The following is a 26,113-nucleotide window of genomic DNA, read 5'->3' as shown; positions in this document are numbered from 1 at the left end:
AAGGATCTACTTTCATTTTTTTGCATATGGCTATCCAGTTTTCCCAACACCATTTGTTGAAGAGACTTTCTTTTCCCCATTGTATGTTCTTGGCTCCTTTGTCAAAGATTAGCTATCCATAGATGTGTGGGTTTATTTCTGGGCTTTCGATTCTATTCCATTGATCTGTGTGTCTGTTTTTGTGCCAGTACCATGCTGTTTTGGTTACTATAGCTTTGTAGTATATTTTGATATCAGGGAGTGTGATACCTCCAGCTTTGTTCTTTTTTCTCAGGATTCCTTTAGCTATTCGGGGTCTTTTGTTGTTCCATATGAATTTTAGGATTCTTTGTTCTATTTCTGTGAAAAATGTTGTTGGAACTTTGATAGGGATTGCATTGAATCTATAGATGGCTTTAGGAAGTATGGACATCTTAACTATGTTGATTCTTCCAATCCAAGAGCACGGAATATCTTTCCATTTCTTTGTGTCTTCTTCAATTTCTTTCAGAAATGTTTTATAGTTTTCGATGTACAGATCTTTCACCTCTTTGGTTAAGTTTATTCCTAGGTATTTTATTCTTTTTGTTGCAATTGTAAATGGGATGGTATTCTTAATTTCTCTTTCTGCTACTTCGTTGTTAGTGTACAGAAATGCAACTGATTTTTGTATGTTGATTTTGTATCCTGCAACTTTACCATATTCGTTTATTACTTCTAAAAGTTTTCTGGTGGATTCTTTAGGGTTTTCTATATATAAAATCATGTCATCTGCAAATAGTGACAGTTTCACTTCTTCCTTTCCAATTTGGATCCCTTTTATTTCTTTCTCTTGCCTGATTGCTCTGGCTAGGACTTCCAATACTATGTTAAATAATGTCTTGTAGTTCTCATTGTATAGGTCTTTCACCTCCTTGGTAAGATTTATTCCTAGGTATTTTATTCTTTTTGATGCAATTGTAAATGGTATTATCTTTTTGAGCTCTCTTTCTGTTAGCTCGTTATTAGCATACAGAAATGCAACTGATTTTTGTAGATTGATTTTGTACCCTGCAACTTTACTGTAGTTGTTGATTATTTCTAATAGGTTTCCAACAGATTCTTTAGGGTTTTCTATATATAAAATCATGTCATCTGCAAATAGTGAGAGTTTCACTTCTTCGTTACCTATTTGGATTCCTTTTTCTTGCCTAATTGCTCTGGCCAAAACCTCCAGTACTATGTTGAACAGGAGTGGTGAGAGTGGGCAGCCCTGCCTCATTCCTGTTTTCAGAGGAATGGCTTTCAGTCTTTCCCTGTTGAGTATGATGTTGGCTGTGGGTTTGTCATACATAGCCTTTATTATGTTGAGGTACTTTCCTTCTATTCCCATTTTGTTGAGAGTTTTTATCATAAATGGATGTTGTATCTTGTCAAATGCCTTCTCTGCGTCTATTGAGATGACCATGTGGTTTTTATTCTTTGTTTTGTTGATGTGATGTATCACGTTGATTGATTTGCGGATGTTGAACCATCCCTGCGTCCCTGGTATAAATCCCACTTGATCATGGTATATGATCTCTTTAATGTATTGCTGTATTCCGTTTGCCAATATTTTGTTGAGGATTTTTGCATCTATGTTCATCAGCGATATTGGCCTGTAATTTTCCTTTTTTGTATTGTCTTTGTCTGGCTTTGGTATCAAGGTGATATTGGCCTTGTAGAATGATTTAGGAAGTCTTCCATCTTCCTTTATTTTTTGGAATAGTTTGAGAAGGATGGGTATTAAATCTTTGAATGTTTGGTAAAATTCACTGGAGAAGCCATCTGGTCCTGGACTTTTATTTTTTGGGAGGTTTTTGATTACTATTTCAATCTCTTTACTTGTAATTGGTCTATTCAGATTCTCCATTTCTTCTTGGTTCAGTTTTGGGAGGTTGTATGAGTCTAAGAATTTATCCATGTCTTCTAGATTGTCCAATTTGTTGGCATATAATTTCTCATAGTATTCTCTTAGAATCCTCTGTATTTCCATGGTATCCATTGTAATTTCTCCTCTTTCATTTCTAATTTTATTTACTTGAGCCTTTTCTCTTTTTTTCTTAGTAAGCCTGGCTAAGAGTTTGTCGATTTTGTTTATCTTCTCAAAGAACCAGCTCTTTGTTTCATTAATCTTTTCTACTGTTTTTGTGGTCTCAATTTCATTTATTTCTGCTCTGATTTTTATTATTTCTCTCCTTCTGCTGACTTTGGGCTTTGTTTGTTCTTCTTTTTCTAGTTCTGTTAAGTGTAATTTGAGGTTGCTTATTTGGGCTTTTTCTTGTTTGTTAAGGTGGGCGTGTATCACCATGAGTTTCCCTCTCAGGATCGCTTTTGCTGCATCCCATATGGTTTGGTACGGCATATTTTCATTTTCGTTTGTTTCCAGATAGTTTTTGATTTCTCCTTTAATTTCATCAATGATCCATTGGTTGTTCAGTAGCATGTTGTTTAATCTCCACATTTTTGTCACTTTCCCAGTTTTTTTTTCGTTCATTTCGTTCATTTCCAGTTTCATAGCATTATGGTCTGAAAAGATGCTTGTTATGATTTCAATCTTCTTAAATTTATTGAGGCTTGCTTTCTTTCCCAACATATGGTCTATCCTTGAGAATGTTCCATGTCTGCTTGAGAAGAATGTGTAGTCAGCTGTTTTTGGATGGAGTGCTCTGTATATGTTTACTAAATCCATCTCGTCCAGTTTTTCATTTAAGTCTACTATTGCTTTATTGACTGTTTGTCTGGATGATCTATCCATTGATGTAAGTGGGGTATTAAAATCCCCTACTATTATTGTGTTGTTGTTAATGTCTCCTTTTAGGTTTGTTAATAGTTGCTTTATGTACATTGGTGCTCCTATGTTGGGTGCATATATATTTATAAGTGATATGTCTTCTTGGTGGAGTGTCCCTTTTATCATTATATATTTCCCTTCTTTGTCTCTCTTAACCTGTTTTATCTTGAAGCCTACTTTGTCTGATATGAGTATGGCAACACCTGCTTTCTTTTGTTTGCCATTAGCTTGGAGTATTGTCTTCCATCCTTTCACTCTGAGCCTGTGCTTGTCTTTAGAGCTGAGATGTGTTTCCTGGAGGCAGCATATTGTTTGGTCTTGCTTTTTAATCCATCCTGCCACTCTGTATCTTTTGATTGGAGAGTTCAATCCATTTACATTTAGGGTAAATTATTGATATATGAGGGCTTAATGTTGCTGTTTTGTCACTTATTTTCTGGTTCTTTTGCATTTCCTTTGTTTCTTGTCCCATTTGTTTCGGACTGCCAATTCAGTTTGGTTGTTCTGTCTTATGTCTCTTCTAGTTTTCTCTTTGTTTATCATATGTGATTTTGTTTTGATTATTTGTTTAGTGGTTACCTTGAGGTTTGTGTAAAAAATTTTTTATTTTTTGTGAGGAAGATCAGCCCTGAGCTAACATCCATGCTAATCCTCCTCTTTTTGCTGAGGAAGACCGGCTCTGAGCTAACATCTATTGCCAATCCTCCTCCTTTTTTTCCCCAAAGCCCCAGTAGATAGTTGTGTGTCATAGCTGCACATCCTTCTAGTTGCTGTATGTGGGACGCGGACTCAGCATGGCCGGAGAAGCGGCGCGTCGGTGCGCGCCCGGATTCCGAACCCGGGCCGCCAGTAGCAGAGTGCACACACCCAACCGCTAAGCCACGGGGCCGGCCCCTGTGTAGGCACTTCAAAAAAGACTAGTAAGGGCTACTGTCAAGGGAGTTACATGTGTACACAGGAGCGTCCAGCTGGGCTGGGGTGTGGGGGTTCAGGAAAGCTTGTCCGAGCAAATGGTGTATAAGCCAAAACCTAAGGAGCAAGGTGGGGTTGTCAGGTGAAGGAGAGGAGAAGGGATGCTTCCGACAGAGGGAGCAGCGTGTACCAAGCAAGGCCTTAGGTGAGAGAGCAAGACGGGGAGGGTGAGGGACTGAAAGAACGTCCCGCGTGGCTGGGTCACTCGCAGAGGCCCAGGCAGCGGGGTGGCTGGTAGAGGAAAGCAGGTGATGGGGGCGGGGTAGGGCACTTGGAGAATTTAGTTTCATGTGGGTTGAAACCTGGTGTAGGACAGAGTACCCACCACCTAACAGGGTCCCCTTTCCTTGAGGATTGTGGTTATAAGTAGCCCCTTTGGTAGGGGGTGGGGGGAAGAGGTCCAATTTCATTATTATTTTTATTGATGGTCACAAATGCTTCTTTGCTGTAGGCCCCAGAGAAAGAAGAGTTGGCAGGTGGAATCTACCATAGGGGTTGGGTTGAGAGCATGGATTTTGGTGTATGGCTTACCTAGGTTGAAACCTTGGCCTTGCCACTTGCTGCTGTGCAGCCTGCCACGATTCACTTCACTTCTCTGAGTCCCTGAGCCTCAGAGTCTAGGCTAGCTTTTCTCTTCTTGAAAGCTCCATACCCTGGAGCAAATGTCCCCCAGGGTGCCTGTGGGTCAGGATGCTCTCTTAACCTCCACCCTTCTCACTTTCCTGAAGGGTTAGCCCACAGCCCTGATTTTGTTGAAATTTAACTGCTAGCCCCACTGGAGGGAAGCAGAGAAGCAAAGCTGCACGTCGGGAATGTCAGCAGATTCTAGAATCCCTCAGAGTTTGGAAGCCATGTCCCTGGTCTATGGTTCCTGGCTCCTGACTCTTCCAAGGAGGTCCCTGGGTTCCTGTTTGATTGGTTTCCCTGAAAGAGGAGCTTTCTAAGCCTTGGCCTCCACCAGGCCTTCCCTTCCCTTCCTCGCCCTTTCCTTCACTGAGGCCACCCAGGCTGACGGGCTGTGAGAGCCGAGCAGTGGGAGACCAGGTGAGGCAGGATGTTTTCAGTTTCAAGTAACAGAAAACAGCTCAACCTAGCTTAACAAAAGGGGAATTTGCCAAAAAAAGGGGAATTTGCTATAAGCCTCAAGGGGTGTCTCATGGAACCTGGAAGTGGAGAGAGGCTGGAATCTGGGCCTGGAAGCCTGGCCAGACACTAGTCTTTCATCTCTCTCCTCTGTCCTTCCTCACATCTCTTTCTCAGGGCTTCTGTGGGCTTCCTCTGACTCCCTGGTAGGCAAAGGGGGGCACAAGATGGCTGCCCAGGGCTCTGGAGCCCTAGAGGCTGATTCTTTTCTCTCTTCCCCCATCTAGATTCGTACATAAGGAATTATTAATGGCCCAGTGGGGTTCAGGTTTATGTCCTTTAAGGTGATTACCCCTCGGATGGGGTTGAGGGCAGGGTGCAGTTCCCAGAGAAGCAGTATGGTCCAGAGCTGGGCAGACACTCCCAAAATGTCAGTAAAGAGGAACCAGTGTCCTTCAATGTCCCCTTGTCCTAATATGTCATTTGCCTCTTGGGGATCTGGTGGTTCTGAGACCCCTATCTGCTTCAGTCAGTGCCTTTCGTGTTCATATCGTGCTGGCTTCTGAATGGAGCCTGGGAAGTGGGGTGGGAGGCCTGGGAAGAAGTTGGGTGAATGAGTGATGGCTCCTGCAAATTCATGCCCCCAAGTCATCCGTGTTTAGACAGCCTTTATTTGTACACAGCTTAGGTCAGATGTGGGAACACCTGGCCATTGGGAAATGAGCTTTACATAGCTATTTGGGGTTCAGAAAGATCCTCTTATGCAGGAGCTCATTCTGCATTTTAATAACCCTTCCTGTGGTCTCTGATGTACAACTCCTCGAGGGATGAAGGTTGGTCTGTGGAGGGCCCCAGACAGACAGTGGCCAGTCTGGGTTCTGTGGAGGCTCCCCTAGACCTCCTCTGGGGTGGAAGAAGTGCCAGAGCCACCGTGGCCCCTTCCCCTGGGGTGGTCATGGCAGCATGGCCAGGCCGGGGGCTCTGCCTCGGCTGGGCAGAGAGGTCTGCCCTGGCGCCTGGGGATGTGTGTGGACGTACCCTTCCTCTAGATGCTTAGAATTCAGTAGGGTGAATTAGATAAATTATATGTCTAACTGGAAAAACCTAACTGCATTTTAAATCCTTTATATCTGGCTGATGTTTAAAAAGCCATTTTGGTAATTTTTAACTTTATACCTGTCTTCAATTGAAATAGTTAGGTTGACTCTCCCTCCTACTTCAAGATGTTTAAAAAAATAAATACTGTTTAATAGGATTTTGCATGCCAAGATTTAGACTGAATGTCAGAGCATAAAAATGGCTTTGTATGTAACGGTAAGGTTAATAGGCAGTCCCCCCCACCTCCCACCCCAGCCTCCCTCTCTCAGAGTGGTCATGGCAGCTCCTTCCGGCCTGTAAATACTTGGGGTTGCCTCACTGGCATGTCAGCACTGGGCGAGAAGAAGCCGGATGATTTTATGATCCATAAATTCAAGCACCAGACGTGCTACAAAATTCATTAGTGTTTGCTCGTCATTGCAAATAGCCTGTGTTGTTTGCCTTCCGACTAGACTGGCAGACAGGCCGGGCCTAAATGAAGGGTGTGGAGGGCTCAGAAGCCCTGACTCTTGGGAAATGAGAGTTTAAAGCAAACTTTAAATTTATGATGGGAGATTGTTTCTTTCTCTTGAGTGTAGGTCTTGAGAGTTTGAATCTTTAGATGTAGATTGGCTTTTCCTTCGGTGGAAAATATGAGGTTCTTGGATAAAACCTACTCATAAAAAGAGTTGTGATCTCTCTCTCTTTTTTTCCCCCTCTGCGTTGTGGATAAACTTTTCGGAGAGGGCAAGCCTCTCAAAATGTTATGCTGAGACACTTCCGTACGCAGCAGAATTTGCACCCTCTCTCCCAACCCTGCCCCACTTTACAGAGCGTAGCCCCACTCCTCGGCTGCCCTTCCTTCCTCTTGGACCTGGAGCACTCAGGGCTCAGGCTATGGCTAGCCTCTGCCTGCAGCCTGCCATGGTCCATTTCAGACCCCAAGTGACCCCATGAGGTGATTGTGAGGCTGTAGGAGTCTCTAAGCTGGCTGCCCTCTGATGTGGACGTGGTCAGAGCGGGGCTGAGCAGTCTCAGCTGCATATATGCTGAAGTCAAGATTTAGGCAGCCCTTGAGGTCTAGGTGGTGTCTGGAGGAAGGCTGATGTGCAAGGGGGCCAGAGGTCTGAGGTCTCTGTGTGGAGTTGTAGACTTGAATGTAATTTGAGGAGACATTCTTCCAGATGATCTTCACATGGTTTGCTTCGGCATTCCTGCGGCCAGCTTGGGATGGCAGGTTCCATGCTTATTACAGTTGTCCAGCACATATTGACTATGTGTGAGGCTCCCTGCCTGGTGTGTCAGGAACTCAAAGACGAGTGAGAAATCCTGGGTCTAGTGGGAAAGGTAAAAAATTTATATAAATAATTACAAGGACCACACTAAAGGGGACAGACTAAGTGCTGTCTGGGAGGGGAGCCAGTACTTCTAGTCGGGGGCAATGGGCAAAGCATCCCAGAGAGGGTCCTGTTTGTTCATGGCCTGGAAAGATTGGTATAATTTGGACACAGGCTCAGAAGAAAGGGCATTCCAGTAGAGGGACCAGCTGGAACATAGGGAAGGCAGTTTGGAAGCAAGTGGCCATGTACAGGGGCCAGTGAGCAGATCAGTTTGGCTAGAGCAAAGGAGAGGTGAAGGGCATTGTGGAAAATTAGACTAGAGAATAGGGTGGTCCCACTGTGGAGGCCTTGAATGCATGCCCTGGGCTCTTGGGACTTGGTTCTACAGGCGCTGGCAGACTTGTATGTCCTTCAAGAAGCTGAACAAGCAGCAGCCAAAGTCCCCAGGCCCTATGGCCATAGCATGCCCCAAATCAAACCTATGATTCTTTCCCCGGAGTCCTGCTGTTGTCCCCCACCCCTGGAATGGTATACCTGTCCACCTGGTCAGGCCAGAAATGTGGCATCTGTCATCGGCGACTCTTCTCTCTCCTGGATTCTCTGCTCCTAGTCAGTCCCTGCACCATGTCTCCCCTCCCTCCACCTCTCTGTCCCCAGTGCCACCTCCCAGCTCAGGCTGCCCTCTCGCCTCCTCCTCGACTCTCGCTCATCTCCCAGTGGACGTCTCTGTACCGACTTTTGCCCCATCCTACTCCATCGCCCACCCTCAGTTTTCAGATCTCTATCCACATTACCAAGCCACTTCACGATTTCCACTGGTTTCCCCAGTGCCCTTAGGATGAGTCCCAGGCCTCTAAGATGGGTGTGCAGGCCATGTGGGATCTGGCTTCTCCCTTCCTCTGCAGCATTCTCCTGGCCCTCCACACTCACTTCCCTGCTTCGCTCTGGCCTCCTCACTGGTCCGTGGGTCTACCTGCAGCCTGTGCGCTTGCTGTTCTCTGCCTGGCACGCTTGCGCTCCATGCCCCTCCTCTCCCACACACACACCTGGCTCACTACTAGTCGCCTGCTCCTCAGCTAAGCCAGCCCCCGTCACACTCTGAACTTGCCCTTAAGGCCTTAGGGACACATTCATAATTAATGCTTGTCTTCTCCACTGGAAGGCAAAGGCCTCATTCGCAGCTCTATCCCCCGAGCCTCACACAGTGCCTGGCACAGAGGGGCACTCTGTGAAGACTGGCTGGGTGTTACTGATGAGATGGGGCTGGAGACAGAGCTGAGGAGCTGGCCAGGCCTGAGCGTGGGGTCGAAGCCACAGTCTCTCTCCCTGTCTTAGAAAAGGTGGTTTCACACCATCAGAGGCGAGTGGCTCCAGCGTCTGGAAGGTTTCCTCACACTTTTAATTTAAGTAAGTGTCCCTGGGTAGATCAAACATTTGAAAGGTTGGTTTTTCCTTTTAGCCTTTCAGGAGAGGAAACAGCTTTCTGAAAGAGCTGTTCCTCCTGGTCTGCTGGTGCACCGGCTGTCTGTGGTCATCCTCAGAGAGTTCAAATGTCAGAACAGCCCAGCCCCTTTGTAATATGTCCTGTTGTGTAGCCATTGCTGGAATTCATCAAAAGTCTGGCTTTGTCTCCAGAAATCCTGCTCTGTCCAGGGGCTTCAAGCTGCTTGTGATCAAAAAGCAAGTTGCTGGGGGTGGGGGAGAAGACTCTTTCAGTGTGATGTGTTGAATGAAACTATTATTTTGATGAATGAAGTCTTACCCTGTGGCCTCCTCCTGCAGCTCTGCCTGGCTCCATGCTGAAGCCAGGCCAGACACTGCAGGGAGGGGCTCAGGGGATGTCCTTAGGGCTGGGACAGCCTTCTGCCCCTGTGTGACCTCCAGGCTCATCATATCATCATATCATTTTCTACAGCCCCCCGCCCCCCAGCCCACTGTCAGCCTTTTCTGAGTGAAGTCGGTCTACTCTCAGCCCCCTGTCTGGTTGCCTTACCTCATACCTCAGTCTCCCTCTGGGACCTTTTTGTATTAAAAGCTCAGGCCCTGGTGTCTGCCATTTACTACCTACATGAACTTGCATAAATTACTTCATTTCTGTGAGCCTCAGTTTTGTCATCTGTAAAATGGAATAGTAAAATATACTTCATGGTCTGGCTTTGAGACTAAGGCAAAATAAAGTGGATAAGAGCACATTGTACAGAACCTCGAATGTAGGAAACATGCAGAAACTTGTAGTTCTCTTCCTTCTCGGCCTTTTGTTCATTTGGTAAGCCCTAGAGTGCCATCCACTTTGCAAATAGTCAGCATTGTTCAAAATGTGGGTGAAAAATCATGGCAGTGATGCTTGGCCAGGTTGAGAGCACAGTGGTTAAGAGCTTGGGTTTTGGAGTCATGCAGACCTGGGTTTGAATCCCAGTTTTGTCACTTATTTGCTGTGTGACCTTGGGCAAGTTAATTATCCTCTCTGAATCTCAGTTTTACTTATGTGTAAACAAGGGGCAATAATAGCCCTTCCTGATGGATGCCATTGTTAAAAGATGAAGGGGCATAATGTAAGAACAGTGTTTAGCCTAGTGCCTGGCGTACCGTAAGCAAGCTGTTAGCTGCTCTTGTTATTGTTGTTTTAGTATTAATATTATTCTCAGCCTGGGAACAGGACTGAGCTCGTCTAGAAGGACCCTGCACACCTCTGAATGTGAGGAGGAGCCGTGCGGCTGGCAGTTGGTTATCTCAGTGTGTTGCCACTGTGTTCTCTTCCTGTCTGGTGAGATTTGGGGCCACACGGTTTGGGTCTCAGCCTACCCAGATGGGTCCCAGGTGTAAGGTGGGCAGTGCTGCCTCTCTGGTGTCTGACCAGCCAGTTGTGTCTGCTCCTGACTTGCAGACCCTCAGAAGACTGCCTTTTGTTGGGAATGTGGAAACATGTGGGACTCTCCATGTGTGCTACCCATTTGTTGCTCTCTCTGAGTTCCTCTCCTGCTCTGGACAGCTCGCCGTCCACAGCGGGGCCCTCACACCCCCCACCCTGCTCTGCTCCACCTGGATGCACCACAGGCCTATCACATTTCTACCTCACTGGAATTTAACCCTCTGCTTTCAAACTTCTTGTTCTTCTCTCTTTTTTTTCTTTTCTTTCCTTCTTCCTCTCCTTCTTCCTCCCTCCCCCTTTGCCCTCCCCGCCTCCCCTCCCTTTCCCTTCCCTCTCTCTGGAACCTGAGTTTGCCCTGGTCCGTTGTGTTTTTTCTGTTCATCGTCCCCATCTGCCCCCAGCTGCCTCCCCCAGCTGTTTCCTGTCTTCTGCCTCACCAGATTGGCATGTCCTTTCCATCCCTGTGGAACAGCGTGGTGCCTAGAAGCCCCCCACCCCTTCTGGACTATGTCTCTCAGACTCAACCTCTCCACACCCCCTCAAAACACTTGGAGAAAGAAAACCAGTACGGTCACGCGGTCTCCCGGGGCAAGTCTTACCTAATAGTGTTTTTATATAAGGCTGCACATGTGACCTCTGATTCTCTTAGGCTGATAGACTGGGAGAACTGGGAGGATCTTAAAGACCATCCAGGGCCACTGTGTTTTACAGACAGGAAACTGAGACCCTGGAGTGGGAAGGACTGACCCAAAGTCTCAGAGGGGCTTTAGGGCACAGCTGAGATTAGAACCCAGGACTCCTGACTTAGAACGTCCCCCAAAAAACGTGAAATTGCCAATGTGAGCTGTGGGTGTCTTTCTTGATCATTTTTGAATATTTCATTCCATCTGTAACCCCTGTCCCTCTAACAGCTGCAGCTGGATCTACCTAAGCCGTTAGTGCCCAAGTCTGCCTCCCTTTGAGGGGGCAGGGGAATGGACGTGGGGACAGACCTTAAGTAATGGGGACATAAGGAACCTAGGTCGGTCACATGCAGGTTCCTCATCTGTCTTTTTGTCCCAGGCTGACCTTCCTCTCTGGTTCTTAGCTGGCTGCCTTGGGCCCTCCCCTGCCCTGGCCCAGCTGTGCAGTCTCAGCTTGTCTTCCGTCTCCTGCCTGACTCGCCGTTTCAATAGTGTACCTTACCTTTCGGTGTCATGCCTTTGTGCAGTGGTTAGAAATGTGGTGTTCAATACGGTGTCTTCATGTGGCTACTGGGCATTTGAAATGTGGCGAGTCCAAATGGAGGTGTTCTGTAAGTGTAAAAACCAAGACTTAGTACAAAAGATTTCAAAGATAGTAAAAAAAAAAAAAAAAAGAACGTAAACTATCTCATCAATAATTTGTTATAGGGCCGGCCCGGTGGCTTAGTGGTTAAGTGTGCGTGCTCCACTGCTGGCGGCCCGAGTTCGGATCCCGGGCGTGCACCGAGGCACCGCTTCTTCGGCCATGCTGAGGCCGCGTCCCACATACAGCAACTAGAAGGATGTGCAGCTATGCCATACAACTATCTACTGGGGCTTTGGGGGAAAAAATAATAATAATTTGTTATATTTTGTGTTGATTATAGGTTGAAAAGATATTTTGGATATTTTGAGTTAAATGAAATAAATTGTTAAATTAATTTCACCTATTTTTTCCTTTTTTAAATATGGCTATTAGAAAATTTAAAATATGTGATTTGCATTATATTTCTATTGACCAGCACTGGGTTATAGCTTCTAGGCCTTTCTCAACCAGGGATCCATGAGAGAATTAAGACTAATGCCCGAGGGCTGGCCCCGTGGCTTAGTGGTTAAGTGCGTGCGCTCTGCTGCTGGTGGCCCGGGTTCGGATCCCGGGCGCGCACCTACACACCGCTTCTCTGGCCATGCTGAGGCTGCGTCCCACACAGCAACTAGAAGGATGTGCAACTATGGCATACAACTATCTACTGGGGCTTTGGGGGAAAAAATAAAAAAATAAATAAAAATTAAAAAAAAAAAAGACTAATGCCCGAAAGTCCATTGTATGTAATGAATGTACCATTCTCAGGAGAATTAAGAAAGTCACTCACATCATTTTCTGTGTTCTGTGGTTCAGATAAGGAACCTAGTTGAGAAGGGCTGCGCCACCTGTTGTTGCTAATTTTAATTCAAATTCCTGTAGTGTTTCTCTTTGTTGTTTCATGATGGTTGTTGGTTTGAGATAGAACTTCTTAGAAGCTTAGTAATGTCTTTTTTTCTTTTTAAAATCTCAAATGAATGTTGCATTTTGCTAATTACCTTTCAGTGTCTGAGAGGATCATACCACTGTTTTCTTCTTTGATTTATTGCTGTACTGTTGTTATGTTAAAGGTTCCATAACATTAGCTTATTCTTGTATTTCCTAGACAAACCTGCTAGGTCATGTAGGATGATTCCTTTTCCCCCTTGTTCTGTATTTGTTAGGTGTTAGGGCTTGGGGCTACTTTGTGTTCCTTTTTGTGCTCTGGAATAAATTATTTAGCATAAGAATGAGGTGTTCCTTAAAAGTCTGAGAGGACTCACTGGTAAAACCACGTGGCCCTGGAACCTTTGAGTTAACTTTTCCAGTTTCCGACATGGTGTTTAGCATACTCACCAGACATAGAAAAGTTTTAGTTGGCCAAAAGATGGAAGGCAGTGCGCAGACTAGGTCAGAGCCTACATCTTCCCATGAAGCAGATACATCTAGAAATTTCATTTTGTGTTCCCAGCAGTGTTCAGGATGATCCTGTAGTATGTGAAGATCAAGATTAAGAAGTATTGCATCGTGCTGAAGAACGTGATTACCAGGTTTAAATTGCAGTGGAGACAGTGAGCAGCAGATGAGATATTGCAGAAAACCAAAGTAGAGTTAAAAAACAAGCTAAAATTTTCTCCTAGATAGACTCAGAGGAAAAACAAAAGGAGGTGCATATGATGAATTGTTTCTAGATGTCCTGTGTGTATCGTAGGAATTCTACAGAAGGAGCAATGGGGCAGCCGTGAGAAAATGCTTGTACCGTAGTAAGGACAAAAGCAGCTTATAAAACCACAGATGCAGTATGAGCTCAACTGAGAGCGGGAGTGAGTGTGTATGCACAGGTGTGCGTGCCCCTGCACTGTGAGTGGGGCGTGGCCACCGTCCTGGAGACAGAGGTGCTCTGTGGCTAAAGGTCCAGGCTCCTAGAATGATGGCCTGGGTTTGAATCTTGGCTCTCATATAGACTACATATGAGGATTTGAGCAAATTGCATAACTTTTCCAACTAAGCTTTCGTTTCTTCATCTGTAAAATGGGGCAATAATAGTACCTATCCGATAGGGATGTTGTGAGAATTCAGTGAGCAATGGATAAATGTATGTAAACAGCTGACATTGTGCCTGGTGCCTAGTAAGGGCTCAGTAAATGGTAGCTGCTGTTTTTTTTTTTTTTTTTTAATGATTTTATTTATTTATTTATTTTTCCCCCAAAGCCCCAGTAAATAGTTGTATGTCATAGCTGCACATCCTTCTAGTTGCTGTATGTGCGACGTGGCCTCAGCATGGCCGGAGAAGCGGTGTGTTGGTGTGCGCCCAGGATCCGAACCCGGGCTGCCAGTAGCGGAGCGCACACACTTAACCACTAAGCCACGGGGCCGGCCCAGCTGCTGTTGTTATTGTCAGTATTATTGACCAAAATGTATCATCTCTAGTTTTTTCTGGGTATTAGGCTAATGGTGATTTAAATTTTCTCCTATGGGTTTTCTCTATTGTCCAAGTTTTCTGTAATGAACATGTTCTAGGTCCCTAATCAAAAAAACAAGATGTATTCTTTTTTAAAAGCGAACATTTGAATGATGTTATTTGGAAAAAACATTTCCCAAGAATATGGAGAAAGGGTATTGAGCACAGTCCCCAGTGTCAGAGTAGAAAAGGAATGTGTGGCCCCGTGGGCCTCGTATCTGGGTTGGGAATCTGGGAGAGCTGAGCTGCCGGTGGCTGCTCTCCATTCTGTTCATCGGGGCCCTTTCTCTGTCACATGGATGGGAGACCGTTCACAGGGATGCAGTTGGCTGCTGCCCTGCGTTAACAGCTGGTTCTAATTGTGCAGAGAGCTGCACAGTACTAGGGCTAGAAAGGGAATGTTTTGGGAAATTTGCATCATCTTCATGACCCTAAATCTACGTTTTCTAAGCAGACAGTAGTTTGAGGATTTGATGAAACAGTAGTGGCTATAAACTTTGCTATTCTATAGAAACTATTATGACTGAAAGCTGAGAAACATAAATTACTTCTGTTCATTCAGTGATCTCCACCCCGTCCACATACCCCAGCTCCACAGAAGGCGCCCATTTGTCCCTGGTGATTCTTTCCTCTTGTGATTTGTCCAGCCAGGGGTTCTGAGGCCTTATGGGGGCCTCATGTTCATTTCTCCCTGTGCCCAGCCTCCTCCCTTTCTCCACACACACAGCCCCTAGCAGGTGTTGATTTCAAATTACTGAAGTGAATTGCTCTCACATGAGAAAATTATAACACCCCCATGTATGAGATTATAGTACAAACTAAATTATAGAACAGCAGAAGAGCACTTGATGGGTTTGGATCTATCTGCCACTCTCTTGCTCATGTGATCAGGGCAAGAAAAACTACCTAACACATACATGGGGCTTTTGGGAGCCACCTCTGCTCCATCCCTTCCTATCCTACTAAGAATAAATCCAGCCCTTACCTGGCTTCCACACCCCCGTCCTTTCCCCCACCTTTCCTCCCACTGTCCCCAGGCTCATTCAGCTCCACCCACATTGGCCACCCTGCTGTTCTCAGAGATTCCATGGTGTTCCCGACTCAAGGTCTTATACCTGCACTTCCTCCTGCCTGGAACCCGCTTCCCCAGAGACTTGCAGAGCCTGCCGCCCCACCTCATTCATATTTCTACTCTAGTCTCAGTTTACCAGCCAGGCCTCCGGAGGCATTGCCTCCAAATGGTCCATTCCTTCATCCTGATGAATATTTTGTCAAAGGATTTGTCACCCTCTGACTCATTACGAACTTCTCGTCTCTCCCCCCCCCCATAGAACATCAGCTCCATCAAAGCAAGAGTGTGTCTGTTTTGTTCTTTGCTGCGTTTCCGAAAATGTACCTTAACTCTGGTAAATCAATGAATGTAGACATGCTTTATAAACTGTCAATTACCTTTCTCCCTTCCTTTTCTCTTTCTCTCCCTTCCCTCTTTCTCCTTTCTCCTTACCTCTTCCTCCACCATCATCATCACCATCTAAGAAAGAGCTCAAGACACCTCAGCCCACTGACAGCCACTCAGAAGGCTAGATCTAGCAAATGTCTTTTAGGACTTCAACCTTGAGAAACAAAGCAGGAAAATGCAGTTGTCCTTTGTCACCTTGAGTGATGATGACTTATGTTCACGTCTGTCTCCCCTCTGGATACTCTGAACTCCTCAAGGCCTCGGCTAATCCGTTTTGATCACTCCGGCACAGTGCCTGGCCCTCGGTTGGCCCTGCCTTCCCTCACTTCTTCCTTCCCCTCATGCCCTGATCCCTCTCTTCCTCCCTCCCTTCCTTCCTTTCTTTCTTCCATCTTTGTTTCCTTTCTCGTTTCCCTCTGTCCCTTTTCTTTTCCTTCCATTTTTCATTCCAGCTGGTTTTGTTCCAGGGAGGGTTTAAGCAGCTCCTGGTATGAGCCCTCCATGCAGCTGTCCTGACTCCCTGGTCAGCCGCTGCCTTCTCTGTGCTTCACCTGATTAAAGCCCAGACATCTCCCTGCAGGACAGACATGTTTCCCGAAGTCCAGCTGGTCATGATTTTCACATGATTACTCCACCTGTTATTGATAAATGTTGACACTGACAGGTTATAAGCAGATTATGACTTTATATACGTTTTGTATATCTGAGTATTAACTGTTAAAATTTAATTTTAGAATGTTTACAATATATAATATTATAATATGTCATCTATTAAAATTTGTTTCAAAGTAATCCTGTACATGATAATCAAATAGTACAGAAGAGCTTATGAAGAAAGGCTCTTCCCTTACCCCAGTCCCCTCTCCAGAGGTAAACTCTTTAAACTGTTTTTTCTTCTACGGGTGACTTTTGGAACTTTATTTGATGCATTGAAACCTCTATTTCTTGTTTCATCAGCTTTATATGGGTCTCTTTTTTTTTTTTGTGAGGAAGATCAGCCCTGAGCTAACATCCGATGCTGATCCTCCTCTTTTTTGCCAAGGAACATTGGCCCTGAGCTAACGTCTGTGCCCATCTTACTCTACTTTATATGGGACGCTGCCACAGCATGGCGTGACAAGTAGTGCATCGGTGCATGCCTGGGATCTGAACCCGCAAACCCTAGGCTGCCGAAGCGGAGTGCACGCACTTAACCACTTGCGCCACCGGGCTGGCCCCTATATGAGTCTCTTGACTGCTCACTTCCTCTGCTTTTCATCCCCTTCTCCACTTGCCACCTCTGTCAGCTGAACTTTTTCATTGTCAAATTAATTAAATTAACATTCTGACATTCTGCAGCTACAACCAAGCCCATCACACTTTTCCTTAGGTTGACTCTAAAAGTAGAAAACCAACAAACAGCATTATTATTATGCCTTTGTAAATATCGTTCAGTGCCAAGCTAAGTAGTGTGCCAGGATTGTATTTCATTCCCTAATTACCCTGGGCCATTTAAGAGAGAATACGCCTCACATCAAGGACCCATAGATTCTCTTTTCTTTCAATCCATGGACTGCCTAATATTGGAATACATGTATAAAATATTTAAATATATTAAATATATACTATTTGTTATTCCCGGAGATTATAATTGCTTTTTTTCTATCATCATTTGTCTTCGTCATGTCCTCAGACTTTTTCAAGCTATTATATTTTTATTTCTATCATATTTTTTTTTTTGTGAGGAAGATCCGCCCTGAGCTAACATCTGCCAATCCTCCTCTTTTTGCTGAGGAAGACTGGCCGTAGGCTAACATCCATGCCCATCTTCCTCCACTTTATATGGGACCTTTGCCAGCCGTGCATCCGTGCATGCCCGGGATCCGAACCGGCGAACCCCGGGCCGCCGCAGCGGAGTGCGTGCTCTTAACCACTTGCGCCACCGGGCCGGCCCCTCTGTCATATTTTTGATTGTGTTAATTTTTCCCCAGAGCCCCCCCTTCAGGCCCTTTGTCCTGCTCCAGTCTGAACCTGTTGTTCTTTAGTCTTTTTTGCACAGTGGTTACACTTCCCTTCTCAGTCCTGTGTGGTTGGACTGTTTCCTTTCCTTTTTTTTTATGTCGTAGCTATTGAGGTTTAATTTCATCTAGTAAAATTCACCCTTTTTAGTGAACAGTTTGGTGAGATTTGAAAAATGTGTATTCTCATGTAACCATCACAATCCAGAGAGAGAACTTGTCCATCACCCCAAACTTCCCTGGGCCCCGTTGCAGTCAGTTTGCCTCCTGCCCTAGTCCCTGGCAGCCTGTGGTCTAATTTCTGTCCCTGTACGTTTTACCTTTCCCAGAATGTCATATAATTGGAATCATATAATATTTTTGTGTCTGATTTCTTTCACTTGGCATAAAGCTTTTGACATTCGTCTGTGTTGATGCATGTACCAGTGGTTCATTCCTGTTTGATTGCTGAGGAGCTTTTGATTATATGGATGTGTCACCGTTTGTTTATCCCTTCAGCAACTGATGGAAATCTGGGTTGTTTCCAGTTTGGCGAAATTGAGAGTGAAGCTGCCATAAACGTGCACATGTGGTTTTTTTTGTGTGGACAAATGTTTACATTAGTGAGATTGCTGGGTCATTTGATAAGGGTGTGCTTAATGTTATAAAAAACTGCCAAACTGCTTTCCCAAGTGGCCGTACCATTTTGCGTACCCAGCAGTGAGATATGAGAGTCCTGAAATGCCTTATCCTTACGCAGACCTCACCCCAACCCCAAAACTGGCGCTGTCTTCCCTCAGTGGGTCACCCGTTCCCTGAGGTGTTTTTAGAACTCCTTTGACTAAGTGTGTGATTGTCCCATCAGTTCTTCTAAAGATTGTTCCAGAGGGTAGGATGGCAGGAATGGGGAGAAACATGGAGGGAGGAAGAAGGTAAAAAGCTTGCCACTGAGCAAAATGGTAATGTGGTGTCGTTGGCTGGTGCCAGCCTGTTGGTGGTGGTCCCTGAGGTCAGATTTAGTGACCTTTCCTTGAGGCAGTGCATTTTCCTTGTGGGCATGTTTTAGGAACGTGATTTGGAGATTGCAGTCAGAATTAAGCACACGTGTGGAAGGGCCCGGTGTTGGCACCAGCTTCCTATGACCTGGTGGCCTACATCCCATGGAGGACTTCAGACAGGACTTGTCCCGCTCCCCAGGTCTCCTCTTCCAGGGCTTTACCTCATTGACCCCAGCCACGGTCAGCGTCAGGCCTTTCTCAGGCCACCTCAAGGCATCTGACTCCTGGACCTGTAAGCACAAGGCTGGCAGCAGGTGGGGGCACTCCTGGCGGTGTGGTCCAGGGAAGCTTTGCAGGGTGAGCTGACACTATGTTGACTCTTGCTGTCATCTAGGAATGCTTACAGATGGAGGTATCAAGACAAAGTTGTTTTTACATCAGTTAGGGATTTTTTCCATAGTTTCTTTGTAATAAACATTCTCCTGTGACTGTCAGAATGGGTGTCCAAATGAATCTCATGTTGTTACGTGTTTTTTATTTAAGGCAGCTGCTCAGACACCCTTTTGGTTCTGGGCCTGCTGATTTTGAGGTGCTTGTGGGATGCCAAGGAAAGGCAGCCAGGAGGTAGCTGAATATCTTGGTCTGGAGCTCACGACAGACTTGGGCTGGACAGAGACATGCGGTTGAAGCCGTGGCAGTGTATGGGAGCTTCCATGGAGGAACATACACATCGAAGAACGTAGACGGTGAACCTGGGCAGATGTTGGTGGGGTGGGGACATGTGTCAGAAAAGGACAAAGCAACTGGAAAATAAGACTGAGAATGAGGGGCCAGAGAGGTGGGAGGAGAACCAGGGCTGAACGGCCAGGACAGGGAGCGGAGAACGTGGCAGAGGGGTTGCCTAGCCCAGAGTTATCCCTGGTAGAGAAAAGCACACTTTCAGTGGAGCAGAGGCGGAGGAGGTGGAGAGGGAAGCGGGTTAAAAAAGTGAGAACTGACAACTCGTTCAAGAAATTCACCTGCAAGGAGAAGACAGTGAGCAGGAGCTGGAGGAGATGGGAGGTCTAGAAAAGATGTCGTATTATGACTATCATTGTTATTGTTACTGTCATCACTATTATAATTATTAATGGGAGAGGCTTATGCACATTATAATGCAGTGGGAAGAAGGAATTGGAGAGGAAGAGCATGGAGAGATGGGGGAGGGCATTAGAGCAAGGCCTCTGAGCGGGGGTGGGGACGGGGTCCGGAGCCCAGGAGGAGAGTGGGTGCTGGGAGGAAAGGGCTGTTCTTCCATTAAAGCCAGAGGAAGGGAGAGGATGCAGGTGAATTTATAAGTTTGGTGGCGGAAAGTGTTCTTCTCACAGCTTCTGTTTTCTCCCTGATGAACCCAGGGAACAGCCATATGACAGAGGAGAGGTCCCAGAAGAAGCTGGCAAAGGACTGTCCAGGCTTTTACTCTCCTTTCAAATCCAGTTGACCTCAGCAGAGAACTCAGAGCCAAGGACAGCCGGGGCGAGGTCAGGGCCCCAGCACAGCCCAGGGGCAGCTGAGTGGCTCACCAAGGACACAGGGCTACCAGAGCCTTACCAGCCTCAGCCCAACCCTTTGTCTCCCTTCTAGAACCAGCCCTGCCTCCTCTGGTCAACTTGCACTTAATTACACTCAAATCAGTTCCATAGCATGGACCTTTTTTAGGCATTAGTGACTGGAAGAGTTTTGTTCTATTACTTCACATTTTCCAAACCCACTTCACACAGATGGAATCTCTTGTATTCCTATAAGGCCAAACACAGGAGAGGAACAGTGCCAAGGAGGTTGGGCCCCAGACTTGTTTTATTGTAGATAGAACGCTATTATTTCTTTTGACATCTTGATAAACCTTTCTGCACTGAATTTGGGAGATTTCAACACTGAGGAATGCTCATACTCCATTCATTCAACAGATGCTGCTTGGCATCTGCTGTGAGCCAGGCCTGTGCCCTGCATGTTACCTCCTCTGTCAGGCTTTACCTCTCTTGGTCTCTGCCAAGCTAGCTCTGCGGAGCTAGTTTCAGCATCCCTGTTTTCATCAGCAATGAAACTGATGCCCAGAGAGGCTAACTTGTCTGGGGTCGCCCAGGAAATAAGCGACAGGGCTGGGATTCAGAGCAGGGTCTTTTAACTCTAAGTGCTTTGCTTCTTCCATTTTATCAAGGAACTTCTCAAACATAATGTTTTACTCTGTTGAGGTTTTAATTTTAAATATTACATGTCTTCCAGTGCAAAAACTTCCTTAGGGAATTGTCAAAACCCAAGAACTACACAAACAGTTTTTGAATCAGCATCTTAGAAAAGTTCAAATCAAATAAATTCAGGGCAGATGTATTAAGTACCTGCTTTGGTTCCTGCCTGAATGGACATCAGCAAAATGAAAGAGAAATAATAATAGGTTTTGTTAATAATTCGAGATAGCAACGAGAGTGTGGTGTGGGAGAAAGAAGAGGGTGTTTGAAGTTAGAGCTGAGTCTGATAGCACTGTCACCCTAGGAAGAGGGAGGGAGAGAATCTTGATCAAGTACTTGTAACGTGCCAGGTGCTCTGCGTGTTTTAATCTCATTTAATTGTTATTATGAGCTTCACAGATAAATATAGTCTCATACCCATTTTAAGATGAGAAAATTGAGGTTCTGAGAAGATAAGCGTCATGCAGCTGGTGTGTGGAGAGCCAGGATCTGACCTGAGTCTGTCTAACTGTAAGGTCCACACTGCTTCCTTTCAGGATGCCTTCTTAAGTTACTTACAGTGTGGAAATAAGACCCCAGACTCTGAGTTAAATGTACACACACACACACACACACACACACGTGCATGCGCACATATATGTATGTAACTTCTGCTGTTTGTTGAAGAATTAAGGGAAAAAAAAAAGGGGAGCAACTATCAGCCAGAAATTGGGTAACAACCACGCCTCAGTCCTTGAACATCAGTTTTACGAATTCTCTTTTCTACCAGATTATAACCCATGCCTTTCCAGGACTGGCTTCGCAATCCACAGGGGAGAGAGGCTCTTGTCCTCACAATTAAACTTCAAAAGGGCAATAATATACATTTGCAAAACGTTTAAGGTATATGTTTTAAAGATGGGGCAGGGTGAGAAGAGTGAATGTAACTGAGGTAGGGCAAATATACATTTGAAAAGAGACTCAAATATACATTTTCAGAACACGGAGAGTCATGATAAACAGGTAAACTCTACATCTCAAAGAGATTCATGTCTGCTTTGCAAAGAAGTGGAGTCAAAGTATTCCTTCAAGATGATGAATAATACTGACTCCTTTTCCTCTTGGTTAAAATGGATGTGGTGAGAATTACATGAGATAACATGTGAGGTGCCCAGGCCAACGCCTGGCATATGGTGGATTCTTGATAAATGGTAGCATTAGTTAATATCATGGTCATTACTATCACTTGGGGTCTAAGTTGTGAGGGTGTGAAGGGCTTGGCAGGGTCAAGGGTGGTTGTTTTTTCATATGGGTCCTGGGAGGAGGATGATGCCCTTTACAGAAGTGAGGCAGCCAGGACGAGGAGCTGTGGTTCTTAGCTCCTGGTTGATTCCCAAGCATTCTCAAGTCCAGGTCAGTCATCTTCTATCCAGAGCTGCCTGTTGCCTTTAGCCAGGCTTCCCGCAAGTGCCTGTCTGTGGGTCCTGAGATGCATTTGAAGGAGCGGGCCCTTCAGGCATAATTTCAGCCAACAAGTTTTGTCCCTGGCCATTCCCACTGCCCTCTGTGACTTCCTAGTAGACCCCTGATCTGCATCTATTTCAGCTGGTGGGCAGCTGACTCTCACTAAAGATCTTATAAAAGTTCCAGGTGTGTCCAACTGTCTCGTGACTTAGGGGTAGAGAACTTGAGAATCAACCACCTTTCCTCCATTCTCTGCCATGGCTCCCTAAGGCACAAGCTGAGAATGCCAGGCACTTAGGTAATGAGTTATATGAGAGATGGGAGGGGCCCACTTCAGGAAGGAATCAGAGGTAATCCCAGAAGCTTCTCTGATTCCTGTGGGCTTGGACTGGGACTTTCCCTGGCTCCAGGAAGGGAGGAAGTCACATTGCTGATGAAATCTGAGATTCTTCAACCAGATTTTAATTTTAAGTTAGCCTGGGGGGATGAGTCCTGTTAGTTAAAACATTATGCTCTCTCTCAGACAATTGTGTTAAGAAGGGACTTCTGGTCCCAGGGGAGCTGGCAGAGTGGCAGTGGTAGGGTTAGGAACATTTTGGCACAGAAGTCCTGAGAGATGTGGCTGGGGTTGTGGAGGAATGTATTCCACTTCTCCTTACCTCTGGGGGTCCCAGGATGCACCTCCACCTGCAGACCCAGCCCTCCTCTCCAGAGGAGGAGAACCCTCTCCCACCCTGATGAAGATGTGAAGGCTTCTGCCCTTCCCCACCTCTGTGTCCACATTCCAATTAGATGCCCCTGCTGTGTTTGCATCCCAATTAGAATCATTGTTGAAACTGACTCTGTGCTTCCTAGGAACTAGCCAGCTGTGGATGGAGTAAGAAGGAGAAACATAGTCTCGCCCCCAACGTCGTGGCCTTTACCCGGAGGTTTAACCAGGTAAGCAACACCCCTTGCATGTGCCTGTCCAGATAGCAATCTGTTGGCCCCCTTAGGCTGGGAGCCGTGCCATCGTTCAATCCCAGGCACCTGGCCCCAGGTCCAAGCCCCTCTTCCTGAACCCCCACCTTTATCCATTCTTGTGTCATCACAGTGCTTTTTCACACAGCAGCTGGAACTGAACACATCTTTCCTGGGTTTAAATCATTTCAGTGGCTTCCAGTTCTACTTGAGCTAAGTTTTGAGCACCTTAATGTGCCCTGCAAGGTCCTGCACGGTGGATCTGGCTTCTGTCTACCCCCTACTCGCCTCATCTCTTGTCCCTCCCCCGTACTCTGCAGGCTTCGGCCCTCTGGGCCTTCCTTCTCCTTCCTGATGCACCATATCTCTGTCCTGTCAGGTGCCCACACATGTTGTCCTCTCAGCTCAGAATTCTTCCTCCCTGTTCAGCTCCCAATCAGATCTCACCCTGAATGTCAACTTCCTCCGGGAGCCTTCCGTGAATCCCCAGCGTGTGTAAGGTCTCCCCATCATATGTTCCTTCATTGCACCCTGTACTTCTCCACATGGTCCTTTACTCATCTGTCCTCATTTTGTGTAACTCTTGTCTCCATCTTCCTTGCCAGTCTGTGGGCTCCATGAGGGCAGGACCATATCTATCTTGTTCATCACTGCATCCCTACCACCTTGCCCAGTGTCAGGCATATAGTAAACCCTCAGTAAATATATGTTGAGTGAATGAATGAGGTACTCAGGAAACACTTCTTGCCTTGAATTTCTTTGAATTCCTGATGGCCTGGTCACTGGCCCCATACATACTGCTACAAACCAACTTGGTCCAACCAGAACATTAGCTCCAGGTATAAAGATCTGCATCCCCACTTATTGGAATGAAGATGGGAACTTGGACCAACTGAGGGGGGTGGGCTTCTGATTGCTCAGCCAGACCTGCCAGAACATGAGGTAGAAAGCACCCTACAAGACCCCCTTTGGATAGACCAAACCCCTAAATGGTGCTGTTGACAGTTTTTCTTCTTGTTTTCCTGGTTTCAAATGAGGACAGTGGCCTGGAGGTTGCATAGTGTGCATGACTGGACCTCTGGGTGATGGGCCTGGGTTCCCGTTGGGGCTTCCCTCAGGCTGGGCCTTCCTTCTTTAAAATACCAGGTCCTGGGCATCACCATTGCTCAGCCCTCTCCAGGCTTCCCCATTCTCAGCTGCCAACCCGAGTGTAGCGGGAGCCTCAGAGAGGCACTGCCGTATAGTCTGTAGATCAAGGCTGGAGTTAGCATTATTGTTGTTTTATGAGATATAATAGGAACTAAGAAAAGCCTAGATGTATCTGCGGTAGGGACTACACAACATTTATTTTGAAAAGAGAAGTTCTGAAGCCTTTTGTTTCTTTTTTCTTTCTTTTCAAAATCTTTTCCTTTTCAACTGAGCTTAGTCTTTTAAAAAAAAACAGATGTGCACACACTCAGGGGATTCATAGTTTCCTTAGCAAAACTATTTGACTAGGAGCCAGCTCAGTCCCACCTCTGACCAGCAGCAGAGCTCCCGGAGGAGGGCTGTTGGGGGCTCTGATGTAATCTGCTTTGCACGCGGAGGCCAGGTCAGCTTGGCAAAGGGCAGTGCAGCTTGTTCTGTGAACAATTGCATTGTGTCCCGCTCAGACCAAGTGGGTGAAGCGAGCCAGAAGTAAAGTCGCATTTTCCCAAACAGAATGCTCTGGGAAATGGTCTTCCTGTCGGCCTGTCAGCCACTCAGAGCAAGCAGCTCCTGGACACAGCCCTGGTAGCTCTGGTTTGAAAACTGGCCAGCAGCCAGGTCTGGTTAGCCACTGGGGCTGCTTTCTCTGAAATGAACTGATTGGCATCCTTCTTGGTGGACTTTCATATGTGAGAACAAAGTCTCCTCATCAGACTCCAGATAAGGAAAGCAGACCACTTACCTTTCTGAGCCTCAGTTTCCTTATCTGTAAATGTGAATGATAATAGTACTCACCTTGCACAGTTGTTATGAAAATTAAATGAAGTGGTATATGGAGAGCTCTTAGCACAGTGTCTGGCATGTAGTAGGCATCTAAACGTTTTGGGGGAAAGTGAAGATCAGCTGATCGGAAGGAGGTTGCCCGGGGATTTGAGGCTCCTTGTGGCCAAACCAGAAACCCAGTGGCCAGCATCCTGGTCAGCCCCTGGAGGTTTGCCTGCTTCTCTGTGGGGCCTGAGTCCCTTGGGATTTGTTGAGATTGGCTGAGATGGAAGAGCTCAGCTGAGTTCACTAAGTGTCTGTTGTGGGCCAGGCTTGTGTCTCAGCCCCAAGGAGTTCACCACAAACCACAGAAGTTCTCAACCTTTTTTGGATCCTGGCTTCTTTTGAGAATCTGACAGTATCACATATGAATTTACCCCCAGATAAATGTACAGATATATAAATCTGCATTTAATTGTAGTGGATTCGCTGCCCACCCCCTCCCTGAAGTTTATGCATGAACACTTTAGGGGTCTATGGACAACAGGCTAAGAAGCTGTGGTTGGAGGGAATCAAACAGCCCTGAGTTTGCATCTAGGCTCTACCACTGTTAGTGTATGATCTTACGTTGTCTTTCAGCCTCTTACCTTCCTCATTTATAAAACAGGAAGAATCATTTCAAGTGGTTTTTGAAGATTAAATGAGAATTGTGGATGTAAAGGTTTAGCTCAGCATTTAACACATAGTAAACAGGTGTTGTTAGCTTTACCAAAAAGGTGTGGCACAGTGGCAGCCATGAGCTGAAAGGGAGTTTAGGCTTGGGCCTAATTGCTGGTGGTAGGGTTGGGATTGTGTCCTGAAGATGCTGAAGAATTCGGAAAAGATGAAGATGGAATTGGGAGAACTTGGTTCTAGTCCAGACTCTGCTGCTAACCTGCTTTGAGGCCTTTGGCAACTCTCTTTCTCTTTCTGGGTCTCAGGACCATTATATATTAACAGATATTGGACAGGGCCAAAGGTTTCCAACGTTTTGCCCCAAGGACTGCTTCAAGTTTTCTCATGGACTCGTGTATCTATATATACACATGTGTATATAGAGTTCCTAATGACTGAAACCCCAGCTGAAACTCACCTTAATGGCTTATGTAACCAAGTCCTGGGAGAGAAGGGAATTCACATATGGCTAGGGGCTTGGGCAGCACCAGCCGACATCTGCGCTGCTCTC

General features: G+C 46.0%; 1 protein-coding gene across 15 annotated transcripts in view; it reads left to right on the top strand.

The window, feature by feature from the left end:
* RALGPS1 (Ral GEF with PH domain and SH3 binding motif 1) overlaps positions 1-26,113 on the top strand; it is a 331,037-nt gene that overhangs the window by 122,367 nt on the left and 182,557 nt on the right. For all 15 annotated transcript variants that reach the window (XM_087419063.1, XM_087419062.1, XM_087419069.1 and 12 more), the window contains one exon: positions 22,834-22,917. In XM_087419063.1, the coding sequence (XP_087275189.1) occupies positions 22,834-22,917 (84 nt within the window). The remainder of the gene's footprint in view (positions 1-22,833; positions 22,918-26,113) is intronic.

This window comes from Ceratotherium simum, chromosome 29, assembly GCF_057802395.1.
Source record: "Ceratotherium simum simum isolate JZ-2026a chromosome 29, ASM5780239v1, whole genome shotgun sequence".
Lineage (NCBI taxonomy): Eukaryota > Metazoa > Chordata > Mammalia > Perissodactyla > Rhinocerotidae > Ceratotherium > Ceratotherium simum.
Note: the sequence above shows the minus strand (reverse complement) of the source record. Positions and strands in the feature narration are given on the sequence as shown.